The 13,032-nt window shown below is 43.9% G+C and overlaps 1 protein-coding gene across 9 annotated transcripts in view; it reads right to left on the bottom strand.

Moving 5' to 3' along the window:
- PPIP5K1 (diphosphoinositol pentakisphosphate kinase 1) overlaps positions 1–13,032 on the bottom strand; it is a 1,319,084-nt gene that overhangs the window by 379,970 nt on the left and 926,082 nt on the right. For all 9 annotated transcript variants that reach the window (XM_086958191.1, XM_086958195.1, XM_086958197.1 and 6 more), the window contains 2 exons: positions 1,518–1,645; positions 552–666 (listed from right to left, as the gene is read on the bottom strand). In XM_086958191.1, coding sequence (XP_086814317.1) covers positions 552–666; positions 1,518–1,645 — 243 coding nt within the window. The remainder of the gene's footprint in view (positions 1–551; positions 667–1,517; positions 1,646–13,032) is intronic.

Here is a 13,032-nt window from a genome sequence, read left to right as displayed (position 1 = left end):
GCAGGGCCAAGACTGATTTGCATATGGCTGGATCCAAACCGGAATAGCGTGGTGAGCAAGAAAACAATGGGTTTAGGCCCAAACCTCTGACTGGGGTGAGTGTTTGACATTGTTCAGCATTCCGTCCATCAATAGTTCTTTTTGCATTTGGAGAATTTAGGCAGAAGCTATTTCAAAATCAAGTTTAGGTTGGCCATCAAAGTTAAGATCAGGCTTTTTTTTAAGTTTGAGTTGGACCGATAGAGCCATAACTATGAGAACTATTTCTGGAGCAGGAGAATCAAGAAGTAAAAGAACTTCACTTGGACATGTGATTTCACTTTGACTTGTCTTTCAAATTTTGGACTTACCCTAGGAAGGCGTCCAGACAAGCAATATAATAGAGGAGGCTGCCAGACAGACAGCTGGAGCAACAAAAAACAACATTATAAAAGATATGTTACAACAAAGAAGAGAGAGACCACAAGAAGTGCTTCAGAGAAGATTATATGTGAGGAGACACCATCAAAAGGGAACAACTGTGAAAAAGGAAAATGTAATCAAAAACTTACATCCAGTAATCCACCGTAGCGGAAGATACTGAGCAGTGAATGAACATGGCTCTCGCTGGTGAAGTACAGACGCGTCCTAACATGGCGTCCTGGAGACAAAACTCCTCTTGAGTACCTAAACCAGAACAATGACAGGCAAGTGTAAAGAATTGTACACCACAATGGTGACGAAAGGAACATGAATATATGAGAACAGATGCAATCTGAGAAGCTAGGTAAGAAAATGTATGCAGTCAAGAGTAGGTTAATCAAGAGGTGCAGTTAAACATCCTCACCGGACTAAACATTCTATACAGGCAATGCCACACATCTTTGTTAAAACAGCAGTTTTCAGTATGATTGAAATCTATGAATATATGTAAAAGACATGATGTTGGTCTCCTTAATATGACAAAACAATTACCTTACTACCGTTGGGTCACGTTGACTTTCAAATGACAGTATGAGTACCCTTTGCATGTACCTTTATAGGCCTCTTAACACACAGAGAGTAATAAGTCGAGGGGAAATTATGAATCATAGGCTCAATGGTAGTGAATTTAAGGATATTCCTATTCATTTAGTGTGCAAAGCAAAGAAAAAGACAGCTAAGTCCCTCTTGTCTTCTGTGAATGAGTGCAGGAAACTGCTTAAGTATGCAGCTTACATGCTAATGCGGTGGGAAGGATTGGGGAGTTCATTCTATATACTAAATGGGGAAGGAACAGCGAGTATAGGAGAATAATGAATCAAGAATATTTTAGAAGAAAAAATGTAGGCATTTCAGCACATATACAATACACAAATGACAGATTTTCAAATGGTAACCTTAATTCCACCTAAATCACTGTTTTAAAAAGGAATCATTAAACAAAAAAGGCCCTGCTAATGGGCTATTAAAAACAGAATAGTCATGCATGGGTACTGACACAGGAGGCATAGGATCTTCTCACATGCATACATGAGTCACTAGAATAGGAGTCTTACAAGGGGTGCAGTTTGTTCACAGATTCATCCTCGTGAGTTCTCTGTAGATCCAGCTGAATCTTACTGAGGAGGGGAAGGCAGTACCCAATTGCAATTTCCAGCTTCTCCTCCTTATTGATTCCATACTCCTGCAGAAGATAAGTCCATAAAGTATGCAGAACAAAAAGGGGGTAAGGGGAGAAGGAGATGGAGAGAGAAGGGAGGATGAGATAACATTATTAGACGAGTGTATAAGAAATAAGAAGAAACATGGCAGAGGGATCAAATAAAGAAAGACATTCAGTATTTATATACATTTTATCATCACTATTGCAATTAAAAATACCAAACAAAATGTAAAAGAAAAGTGATAGATAACATATTGCGAGAGAACCATCCCATATACAAGGAGAAGATCTAGGATAAAACTGCAAACAAAAGCGCAGACTATACTCAAATGAAGATAGCACTGTAGGTAGATGCTTTGTATATCAATGCTGAATCAATCAATCAAGTCAAGAAAATATTTGGAAAATCAGAAGATGAAGCATTCTGAAACTGAAGGTATACATAAAAGCTTTGATAACCATTAATTTAAATGGTTTAGGCATGAATACATATGTGGGCGATGCCATAAGGAAATGTAACATGTTGTTACCTTGTGCATATCTGTGTGTAGTGTGCAGTAATCTGAATTGTAAATTCACAAGTTCTGTATACTCCTGCCATTTAGTGATGGTCCTGGACGATTGCAAGCTCTTTGTCTGTGAAAAAAGTATTTCGAGTCACCGGACTCCAGAGCATTGTGACTCAACCCTTAGTAGACTTTGCACCAAGACACCAGCTTCTTTTTAGATAGATTTTTTGTGCAGTGGGTGAGAGTAAGTATGGAGTGATAAGTAAACGCAACATTGTGCACCACGTGTATTGTGGAAGGAAGTTAAGTACTAAAAGAAGAGCTCTGTAATCATAGCCACACACTTCCAGGAGAGGAGTGCGGGTGCATTTGAAAATATATAGCACTACCTGTTACAAATACATCTTTACAGTGTACGTAACATTTTCTTTATGTAGTACGTGTTGCTGTAGATACACATGACCTGCATAGACTACCAGGCAGTACGCCCCAAAGCAGTAGCTTGAGGTGGATGATGCAGATGTCTGAAATAAAGTCATTACGACTGTCTGGCCAACCATAGCCGGCTGACGAGTTAATATCTACAAACAATAATGCTTAGAAAAGTGTGTTGAATTAAGCAAGTTGCAGCTTACACAAGTCAGCTAGTGGGAAATTACCAAGGAAAGCCATGCTTCCATCTTTTTTGCATGTAGTGTATACCCTGGGAGCAATAGGGAGGGCTCTTTTGGCTTTGTAAAAGCAGGTTTGGAAGTACTTGACTTACCATCTGGCAATACAGGCCTTGGAAAAAGGCTTGCCTTTATGAGGTTTTAAAAAAACTAAAACAGTTTAGAATATTTTCTGCATCTTCCAAACCATGCATGGAAGGAGAGGTGGAAAGCATAGGCTAAGATTCCTGACCAGTTCATCAATAAACCATTGCCCATGGACTGTGGGTACCTGGTGGTGAACTTTGCTAATTTTTCATTTTAGGGAGTGGCAAACAGGTCTATCTGTAGGTAACCACCGCACTGAAGTACTAGAGAACTGTGAGTGGAGTTCCCACTAATGGACTTGTTGATATTTTCTGCTGATCAGGTGTGCTAAGTCGTTCTCCACTCGCAGAAGGTACCCCAGTAGGATGTGCCACCCTACTTCAGAAGGTAATACATTGCGGTCATGCGGTCTGTCTTCATAGGGACTACTTTGGCCCGAATGACTTGAAGGAAGGCCCTGAGAGTGAGGCATATGGGATATAGCTTGAGATAATTGATGTGCCTCTCTTGGTTATGGGGGCCTAGACCCCCTAAATAGTCATATGATTGTGATGGGCTCCAGCCAGCGAGAGAGGCATCCATGGAAATAGTGACTTGCAGGATAGGGTCTAAGAAAAGCCTGCCCTGCAACAGGCTGTTGCTGTTTCACAACTACAAACAGTGATGGGTGCTAGATCTTCCCAGTTACCCACTGCTTGTGACCACTGAAATGAGAGACATTCCTGCAACGCTCAAATAAGGAGCCACACACAGGGTAATATAGCAATGCAAGAGACGATCCTCCCTGCCAGATGTGGGGTACTATGGCAATGGTGGAGCAAATCATCTCCAGGAGGTGCATGAAGGTTCTGACTGAGTTGACGCTTGGACTGTAAAAGAGGTAGGAGATGTTGGAATTTCAAGCCCTGGTTAGGCTTTGCCTGTGACTGCACAGAGTATGAACCCCAAGAAAGGTTGAATCCAAGTGGAAGTACTTACAAATGGTAATGATGGGCACGTACCACCGAGCTGGATAGTGTCTGTGGGCAGAGGGAAGGCCTCCTGTAAGGTTGTCATGTGGAAATGTTCTGATATAGAATATAGATTGAAGGGGCCTGAGGTCCAAGATTGGCCTGAAGAAGCTGACCTTGTCGGGGATTAGGAAGTAAAGAGAGTAGCTGCCCATGCCCAAGAGGTGATAGAGGCACTCTTCCTTTGGTTCCTTTTTGGAGGAGAGTCTGGACCTCTTATTTTAGAAGGCTGAGATGTTTTCTGTGTGGGGATGGAAGGATGTTGCAAGGGGTTGTGAGAAGCTGTAGGCAGTAACAGCAGTAGCAGTAACAGTGGTGAACCACTGCTAGTACCAACTGACCTCATGAGATTTACACCCAGCAAGAGAGGAAATTCTGCACTCTCCCCTGACAGGTGATGTGAAATTGGAGGAAGGCGGGGAAAGTCAGCTATTTGAAGAGGATGCTCCTATGTAGGAGTTGTCCCTCATCCTGGCTTTGTTGTTACTGCTGTCACTGTAGGCACCACTGGTGTACCCTCTGCCCGCCTACTGGTGGAAAGACTACTGCTGCCTCTGGTAGTAATCGGTGGGATAAGGAGCAGTGACCTTGCTGTCTCCTTGCATCTTCTGCCTCCCAAAGGAGCCTGCAAAAACAACAACTGATAGACAAAATGCATAACAATGTCATACATTAACCCCAGTACAGATGATCTGGGCCTAAATGCATTGTTTTTCTGCTCCCCATGCCATTCCAGTTTGAACCCAGCCCTGTGCAAATCAGTCTTGACCCTGCTCCCAATGGGAACAATCCAGCCCGAACTGCCAGGCCAGGTCCTCGCTGGACTAGCAGCCGGGGTTTGAAAGGCACCCATCGATTTGTCAATGTCAGTGTCCTTCTTTATCATCTCTGGCAGCTCGTCAGCTTGGGATCCTAACAGGAGTTATGCATCAAAGGGTTGGCTGAGGGGTTGCTGTTGGATCTTCAGCTTCAATCCACAGAAACCTAGCTAGGCATGGTGTATGTTAAGCAGGCTGTGTCTGCAGCACTGAGGCACAAAAGGATGGTAGGGTTGGAGATGATCTTCCACTCGGATAGCATCTCCTCCGTCTTCCTGAACTCTAGGGGTATCTTTCACCAACTTCTGTTTTTCTTCCTACTAGGCTTCATTGTAGCGGGAGAGGAGCCCGACAGAGTTGGCTATGTGCCAAAGGGTAAACACCCCTAAAGCCATCCTCTTGCCACTGCACCCATCTTCTTACTCTTCTTATCGGCCAGTGGCTTGGGCAAAAGCTCACTTGTGGGTGGTGTGCACAACCAAGGGAGTCGGGTGGGACATTACCCTCCAGGGGTTACCAACCTGGCCTTAACGGGTTTTCTTAATGTTTCTGGTGCAGACATTAGCATGCCCTTGTAGTGCTAGAGGCACTCTTGTGGTTTGAGACCCTCAGATGACCTTTGACTACCATTATTTTAACTGACTTTAGTGTGTTATTTTATCCTAGCCTGGATGTACGATACGGTCCTGCATATGCCTGCTTCTCTTCTTTCTTGTAATCTTGCTGTCTTTCAGTGGGAGCTGTTGTCACGGAGTGGACAGTCTTGGCAAGAGCAGAACGTGTGGGATGTGCATTTAAAAGCATGAAAGGGAGAGAGAGGTGCGGAATGTACTCTTTGCTTCGAAGTGCAGTGTTGTGGGCAGTGATGCATACATGTGCTTGGTGTTGTACTATTGGCTTTGACATGGCCTCATGTCATCTAGTTTTTTGACTTTGCCTTGCTTCAGCTTATCTGCGTGCACAGCAGCACTTGCAAGTTGTTTGGGCTATAAAAATTATGAGAATTACTATTGGCTTTGACATGGCCTCATGTCATCCTTTTTCCCTGGCTTTGCCTAGCTTCAGCTTTTCTGCGTGCACAGCAGCGCTTGCAAGTTGCTTGGGTTATTCACGTTCAAGGTCTTTCTGTTTTGGTAAGGGATTGCTTTTGTTCTGAAAGTCTTTCGTAAGCTTCGTCTAGATAAAGGCTGGAACATGCGCGTTGGGAATGCTTGCTTGGAACCTGGCCAGTCCTGGTAAATTCCTCTGGCCCAGGGGGAGGTCTCTCTCAAATCTTCTAGTGTGTTTAAAGCTGAGGGTTGTGAGCTTGGAGACCGGGAGTTTGGAATCCGAGCGAGGACGGACGCGTCTATCTCAGAGTGAACCCTGGTTGCTGACGTACTCAATCACAGCTGTTTACTTCCCCAGTTTAAGATGCTGTGTTTTGCACAAGGTGATGTATTGAGTTTTGATTATTGCCATTGTGATGTGAGCCAGTGGCTGTGAACATTTGATGTGTGAGTGAGTGTGTTTTTTGTGGTGTGTGAGTGAGTCAAGGTGCACCTCCAAAGTACTCATTTGATGTATATATAGCTTTCTGATTTCTTGCAAGACGTCCAGTATATTTGCTTGAGTCTTACCTCATATTATTTGCTGCTTGTTTATTATTCAGTATTACTCATGCATTTAGGTTATTATTGTTTGCATATAAACATATATTTATCTCTTTGTATATTTGAACCTTTTGCATTCGACATCTGGGAAAGCTTTTGAAAGCATTGTGTAAAATAAACCCCAAGCCTTATTCTAAAAGAGAGAGAATCCTTGCATTTTGTAAAATAAAACCCTTTTCTAAAGGTGGTGTTAAAGTGTTTTGGCTGCGCCTGGTGTTAGGCTACCATGTGTAAGATTCTGCGATTATCGGATAGGTGCATTCAAAACATCTCGGCGTCACTTTCACAGGATTCGAAAACAAAATTAAAAGGGGAAAATGCTCTCTAAAATGCCTATGTTTCCAGAGTCCCAGATGCCAACTGAGTTATTTGAAGAGGGAAAACAACTTTGTATTTCAGACAGAAACAGTAGTGTCATTTTGAATGCATTGTTTAGCATGTATCAAAAATTTGAACATTCTAATCAAAGAATGCAGTCAGCTGAGACAAGAGTTGGATGAGGCTCAATTTGAAAACAAGTCTTTGAAAAAAGAGTTAAACATGCACAAGGCTCTGAAGCCGTTTGTGTTGACTAACTTTTCCGATAGGTAGGATGATTCACATGTGAAAAATGTGAAGCCAGTCAATCTGCCGGCCTTACAAAAGGTCTTAATTAATACTTTTGAGGACGTTCCTCAGCCAGAAAAGAATTTCTGAGAAAATGCGAATGTGCAGGAAAATGAATTAGCGATCGCTGGTTGCAGGTATAAACCAGACATGTCCGTGAATGATGAATCTTGCTCTAAATGGAAAAACGCTATTTAAAAAAAAGAAATGCATTGATGTGTTTTTGAATCTGCACAGCAGACTGTGCAGAATGTTTTAAAAATATTGTCAATTCAGAAAAGAGACAGTGTATCTTATGTGCCAATTCAGGAGCAGTGTGCTGTTTACAGTTATTGTGAAGAACAGGGAAAGAGAAGTATGCTTTTAAAGTTGTGGACTGAACATTTCTTAAATGTTAGACAAATACAGATGCTTTTGAGCATTGAAAGACATTGGGCAGAAGGCAATTAGACAAAATGTGATTTGCCAATGGGACAAAGCAGACGCGATTACGTGGTATATACAGAGACTGCAGTTTTGCATGAACAGTTTGTGCAGGTCCCAATGGACAGTCCAGGGGTGGAGTTTTAGACACAGGATTCCCCAATGAAGTGGCAGATTGTACTGCAAAACGCAGCTACGCTGCATGACACAACATTTAATTCCCTTGCAGATGAAAAGGCTAAAATCTTGGAGACAGAGGTGGTGACACACGATTCAGATTTGGTGTACATGACTAAATACGAGCACTTAGGAGATAAAGATCACACAAACAGGTGGGCAGAGAATAAAGGGAACTATATTCCCCTAGATTTACCTGGAAATGTGATTCTTATGTGTCAGTATGCAAAAGCCAGACCAGTCTCACGGAAGGTGAGGGACGAGTTGAAGAAAGGAAAATTACCAGAGCAGACAGAGCAGAGTGATTGCCTTGGGCTCCTGCCAATTGATAAAGAGAGCATGTATCCAGCAGTGAGTGGAAAAATAGTCAGGAAGGAGACTACACCAGCTCTTCTTACTGTGCAGGGAAAAAGAGTCATCTAAATACTAAGAATTCAGAGGCTATGGTGTGGGTAGAATTCACAGATAATTCCCCAGAGCCTGCAAAGAACCATGTAGACAGGAATGATAATATTGTGGCTTCAAACTCAAAACAGGGACAGGAAAACAAGAGCTTTTTGAAAAATGCTTTTGCAAGAAGAATGATGCTTGTTTCTTTTCCAGGTCATCATACTGCGACGTGTTGGTTTGCCTGATGTCTATGCCCGTTTATGTGAGCCCCAGTGGGACCCCTCCTCTCCACCCTCCCCAATCCTGGAGTGATGACCGGACGGTGGAAGCTGACATCCTGTGGCTGAACAAACCAGACAGCCCCCAAGACCGATGAACTGATTCTATGAGCATGAAGATACAATTAAATGTGAGATGCCTGTGTGTCTTTCACACAGAGGGACTGTTGGTTTAAAAAGAAAAAGAACAACAAAGATGTTGTGCAGTTTAAATCGAAATTGAAGATGTTTTTTTGAGTTAAAGATAAGGAAAATAATTATGTTGCCTTTATTTTTTAGCACAAGATATATAACTTTGGCTGCCTCAGCAGTAGAAGTTCCAGTATTAGCCATTTGAGACCTTAGGACCATTACTGAGTTCATATGCTTGATTCTATTTGCATCATTTATTTTGTGTATCCATCAACAATTTATTCTTGGTGAGTATCCAGATATACATGAGCTATTTCTACACGCTTTGAAATGATTATTACATGATTTTATGCTTTCACAGTTTTAGATTTGTGCTTTCAGTTCAGTACATGCGTTTATAATGTTACTGCTTCAGTCTTAGTTGTGTTTTTTCAGTTAAGAAATGCAGTGCTTCAATCATTAATGTGCTTTCATTTAAGACATGCTTTGAAATGAATATCAAATGTTTTTATGGTTTCACTGTTTTAATGTGGTTTTCTAATGTAGGTGTGCCTTCGGTGAAGAAGTCTAGTTTTTGATATATGTAGATGATGATAGTCAAAGGTCATCGGGGGGAATGTAGTGCTAGAGGCACTCTTGTGGTTTGAGACCCTGTGATGACCTTTGACTACTATTATTTTAACTGACTTTAGTGTGTTATTTTATCCTAGCCTGGATGTACAAGACGGTCCTGCATATGCCTGCCTCTCTTCTTTCTTGTAATCTTGCTGTCTTTCAGAGGGAGCTGTCATGGACTGGACAGCCTTGCCAAGAACAGATCGTGTGGGATGTGCATATGAAAGCATGAAAGGGAGAGAGAGGTGTGGAATGTACTCTTTTGTTTCGAAGTGCTGTGTTCTGGGCAGTGATGCATACATGTGCTCGGTGTTGTACTATTGGCTTTGAAATGGCCTCATGTCATCTTGTTCTCTGACTTTGCCTTGCTTCAGCTTTTCTGCGTGCACAGCAGCACTTGCAAGTTGTTTGGGTTATGAGAATTATGAGAATTACTTTTGGATTTGACATGGCCTCATGTCATCCTTTGTCCCTGGCTATGCCTTGCTTCAGCTTTCTGCTTGCACAGCAGCACTGGTAAGTTGCTTGGGTTATTCACGTTCAAGGTCTTTCTGTTTTTGGTGAGGGATTGTTTGTGTACTGAAAGGCTTTTGAAAGCTTCATCAAGATAAAGGCTGGAACATGCAAGTTTGAAGAAAGGAACTTGAGAGCTCTTTCCTGCTGTGGAAATGCTTGCTTGGAACCTGGTCAGTCCTGGTAAGATTCCTCTTGCCCTGGGGGAGGTCTCTCTCGAATCATCTAGTGTGTTTAAAGCTGAGAGTTGTGAGCTTGGAGACCGGGAGTTTGGAATCAGAGTGAGGACAGACTCGTCTATCTCGGAGTGAAAGCTGGTGGCTGACACTCTCAATCACGGCTGTTTACTTCCCCAGTTTGAGATGATGTGTTTTGCACCATGTTATGCATTGAGTTTTGATTATTGTCATTGTGATGTGAGCCAGTGGCTGTGATCATTTGATGTGTGAGTGAGTGTGTTTTCTTTGTGATGTGTGAGTGAGTCAAGATGCACCTTCAAAGAACTCATTTAATGTATATATAGCTTTCTAAATTTCTTGCAGGACGTCCAGTACATTTGCTTGAGTCTTATCTCATATTATTTTCTACTTGTTTATTAAATCAGTATTACTCATGCATTTAGGTAATTATTTCTTGCATATAAACATTTATATATATACACATATATATATATATACACATATATATATATATCTTTTTGTATATTTGAACCTTCTGTATTTGACATCTGGGAAAGCTTTTGAGAGCATTGTGTAAAATAAACCCCAAGCCTTATTCTGAGAGAGAAAGAGTCCTTGCATTTTGTAAAATTAAGGTGCTGTGTTAAAGTGTTTTGGCTGCGCCGGGTGTTGGGCTACTGTGTGAAAGAGTCTGAGATTATCTGATAGGCTCATTCAAAACAGCCCTTTAACAAGGGCAGAACTGCACTGTTCGTTCTGATTTGGACAGTGCTTTGTTGAGGAAATCATCTTACTCATGGACAACGTGCAAGTCCATAATGTGAACTTGGCTGCCTGCTGGATGACCTAGTGGTAGGCCATGGTATCATCTGGGGTGATACGCTAACAGGGTAATTGTTGATGTCTGGTGTAGGAGAGTAGAGTCTGCTTCCTATGGTCACCCCCACTTTTTGCTGTGATTTTCTGTTTTTTCCACTTTAGTGTGGCTGTGGGCCTGCTAATCAGACCCACAGCCCAGCTGTTCTCTCTCTAAATTGATACCATGTACTTTAGGTACATACCTGATTGGATATTTGGTCACCTTTGTGAGCCCCTGTATAATGTTCTATAGGTACCCAGGGCATAGGTGCATCCAAGGCCTACCAGGGGCTGCAGCATGCATTATGCCACCCCTTGCTGGCCATCCAAACTGACACCACAGGCTGATCACTCAGCTTGGGTAAGGTGGTGTAATCACCCCTTACTTAGATATAGTATACCTATATCTACCCATATATATATAGACACATATGCACCTATAAGTAACTCCTATGGTAGGCCTCGACAATCCTGGAGGCAGAGTGCTTGGTTTTATGTGAGAGGGTGCCCTAGCATGAGCGGAGCCCCCCTGCAGCTTTCGGAACCATCTCCTTATAGCTGTTCTATGATATAGCCATACCATATACTCTTAAGTGCATTATAATCCTCGCGGTTATTGCTAACTTTGGTTTAGCTTTATCAAAACATGTCATGTAATGTGTCAAACACTTTGGAATACTACCCCCCCCACCAGTCCTGGGGGGCGGGGGTAGCATTCCACCCTTCTAGAGGGAGAAGACATGTAGTTACTGCTTTACCCGGTTAAAGTTAAACAGAGCCTCAGCATCACAAATTCGATGCTGCTGCCACAGACACGAGTCTGACCTCCTGCTGCTGGGGGAAACTCCAGCAAGGGAGGCCTGGACAATAGGTTTCATGCCGAGGGAGGTGCCAGCAGTTCCCCAGACAGCTTGTAGTGGATTGGGGCAGGGTGGGTTGAATGGAAAGATGCTTTTCCAGACACTGCCTGGGACACACAAGGTGCTCCATGCATAGCCCGGTTTAAACCAGTTGCTGGGGCACTCCAGCCTCGCTCTGGTGTGAAACTGGACAAAGGGAAAGGGGTGTAACCACCCCGTTCCCAGGTCCACCCATAGGTGGGACCTAGCAGGTAATCCAGACCATTTTCATAGTATAAAGATAGGTGCTGTGTCCCCAGGACTTTAGATTATCCTGGAATGAAACTCTGATACAAAACTCTTGGACCTTCGACGTTCTATTCTGACTAGAAGACTGAAGACATCTCCCTTGTGGTCAAGGAGTGACCACCCGGTGCAAACAGGCACCACCAGTAACTTGCCGGTTTGCTTTGTCGACGCTCCCGCCGGAACCCGAAGACTCAGCGACACAGGAACTGGACTCTCAGACTTCTCTGACTCCGACCCACATCCACAGCAAAGTTGAGACCCGTGGCAGACACGAGAGACGTCGGACCGGACACCCTGGACATCCTGCATTTTGCTAACTGAATCAACTCCTGAGGTAACTCGCAGTAGTGCATTGGGGTACGAGAAGCCCCAGACCCGGGCGCCATTTGCACCGAAGCTCAGCCCTCCACGAGTGCCGCGTTGGGCCCGCTCTTGCATTTCAGCTCAATGCGTCTTCCCGGTTGCTAGCCCGCTGGCTGGTGAGCCCCCTGAAGACAAACCTTTAAAACCAACCTGCTTTCCTGGTTGCTCCAGGCTTGCTCCTGCTTCCCTGCAAAGGAGAAGCTCATCAGACCATGCTGGTCTGTTCCAAAGCCAATTTTCACTTCCTGCGTGGATTGCGTTTGCCAAGGCTTGTTGGGTCCAGTCCAGATACCGACACCGCAGTCAACTACATCCTTCGTGGGACAGCTCGAATCCAGCTCCTGGTCGTCGTCGACGCCTCCTGGTCCTCGTGGCTGCAGAGACAATGAAATGAATTCGTACTTGTATAGCGCACTTATACCCTGAGGCGTCTTGGCGCTGTACGCATACCGCTGTGGAACCCTTTCTGGCTTTTCCCTGTGAAATGCCCACTCGTGGGCACCACCAAGGTGAAGCCAGGCATCCCAGCGCTGTTGGGGCTGTTGTGGAGATTAAGCAAGCTATTGCTCAGAGTTGCAGAGTGGGACCCATGAATAGAATAGGCACTGAGGCGAGAATTATCAGGTCTGAGGAAATTGAGCCCAAGACCCGCCGAGGTGGGAATTGAATTCTGGTCCTGGGCCAGACCTCTGCATCAGGGTCTGCCATTATAACCATTGAGCCACACTTCTCCATGAGACAAGCTTCACCTCTTCACCTGAGATCATCGCGACATCGCCTGGTTCCTTCCTGGTCACTGGCTAGTGACCCAGACTCTGTCCCCTTTGCTTTCAGGTTCTTCACATCTCCGATCCACCCTTGGATCCACCCGGACACTTTTCCTTTGTTCGCCTGCAGCACTTCTTTGTAGATCTCCATAGAAAACATCGACGAAACCAGACACCAAAAGGCACCTATGCACCTGGCTTCCCTGGGTTGA

The sequence above is a fragment of the Lissotriton vulgaris genome, chromosome 2_1 (genome assembly GCF_964263255.1).
Source record: "Lissotriton vulgaris chromosome 2_1, aLisVul1.2, whole genome shotgun sequence".
NCBI lineage: Eukaryota > Metazoa > Chordata > Amphibia > Caudata > Salamandridae > Lissotriton > Lissotriton vulgaris.
Note: the sequence above shows the minus strand (reverse complement) of the source record. Positions and strands in the feature narration are given on the sequence as shown.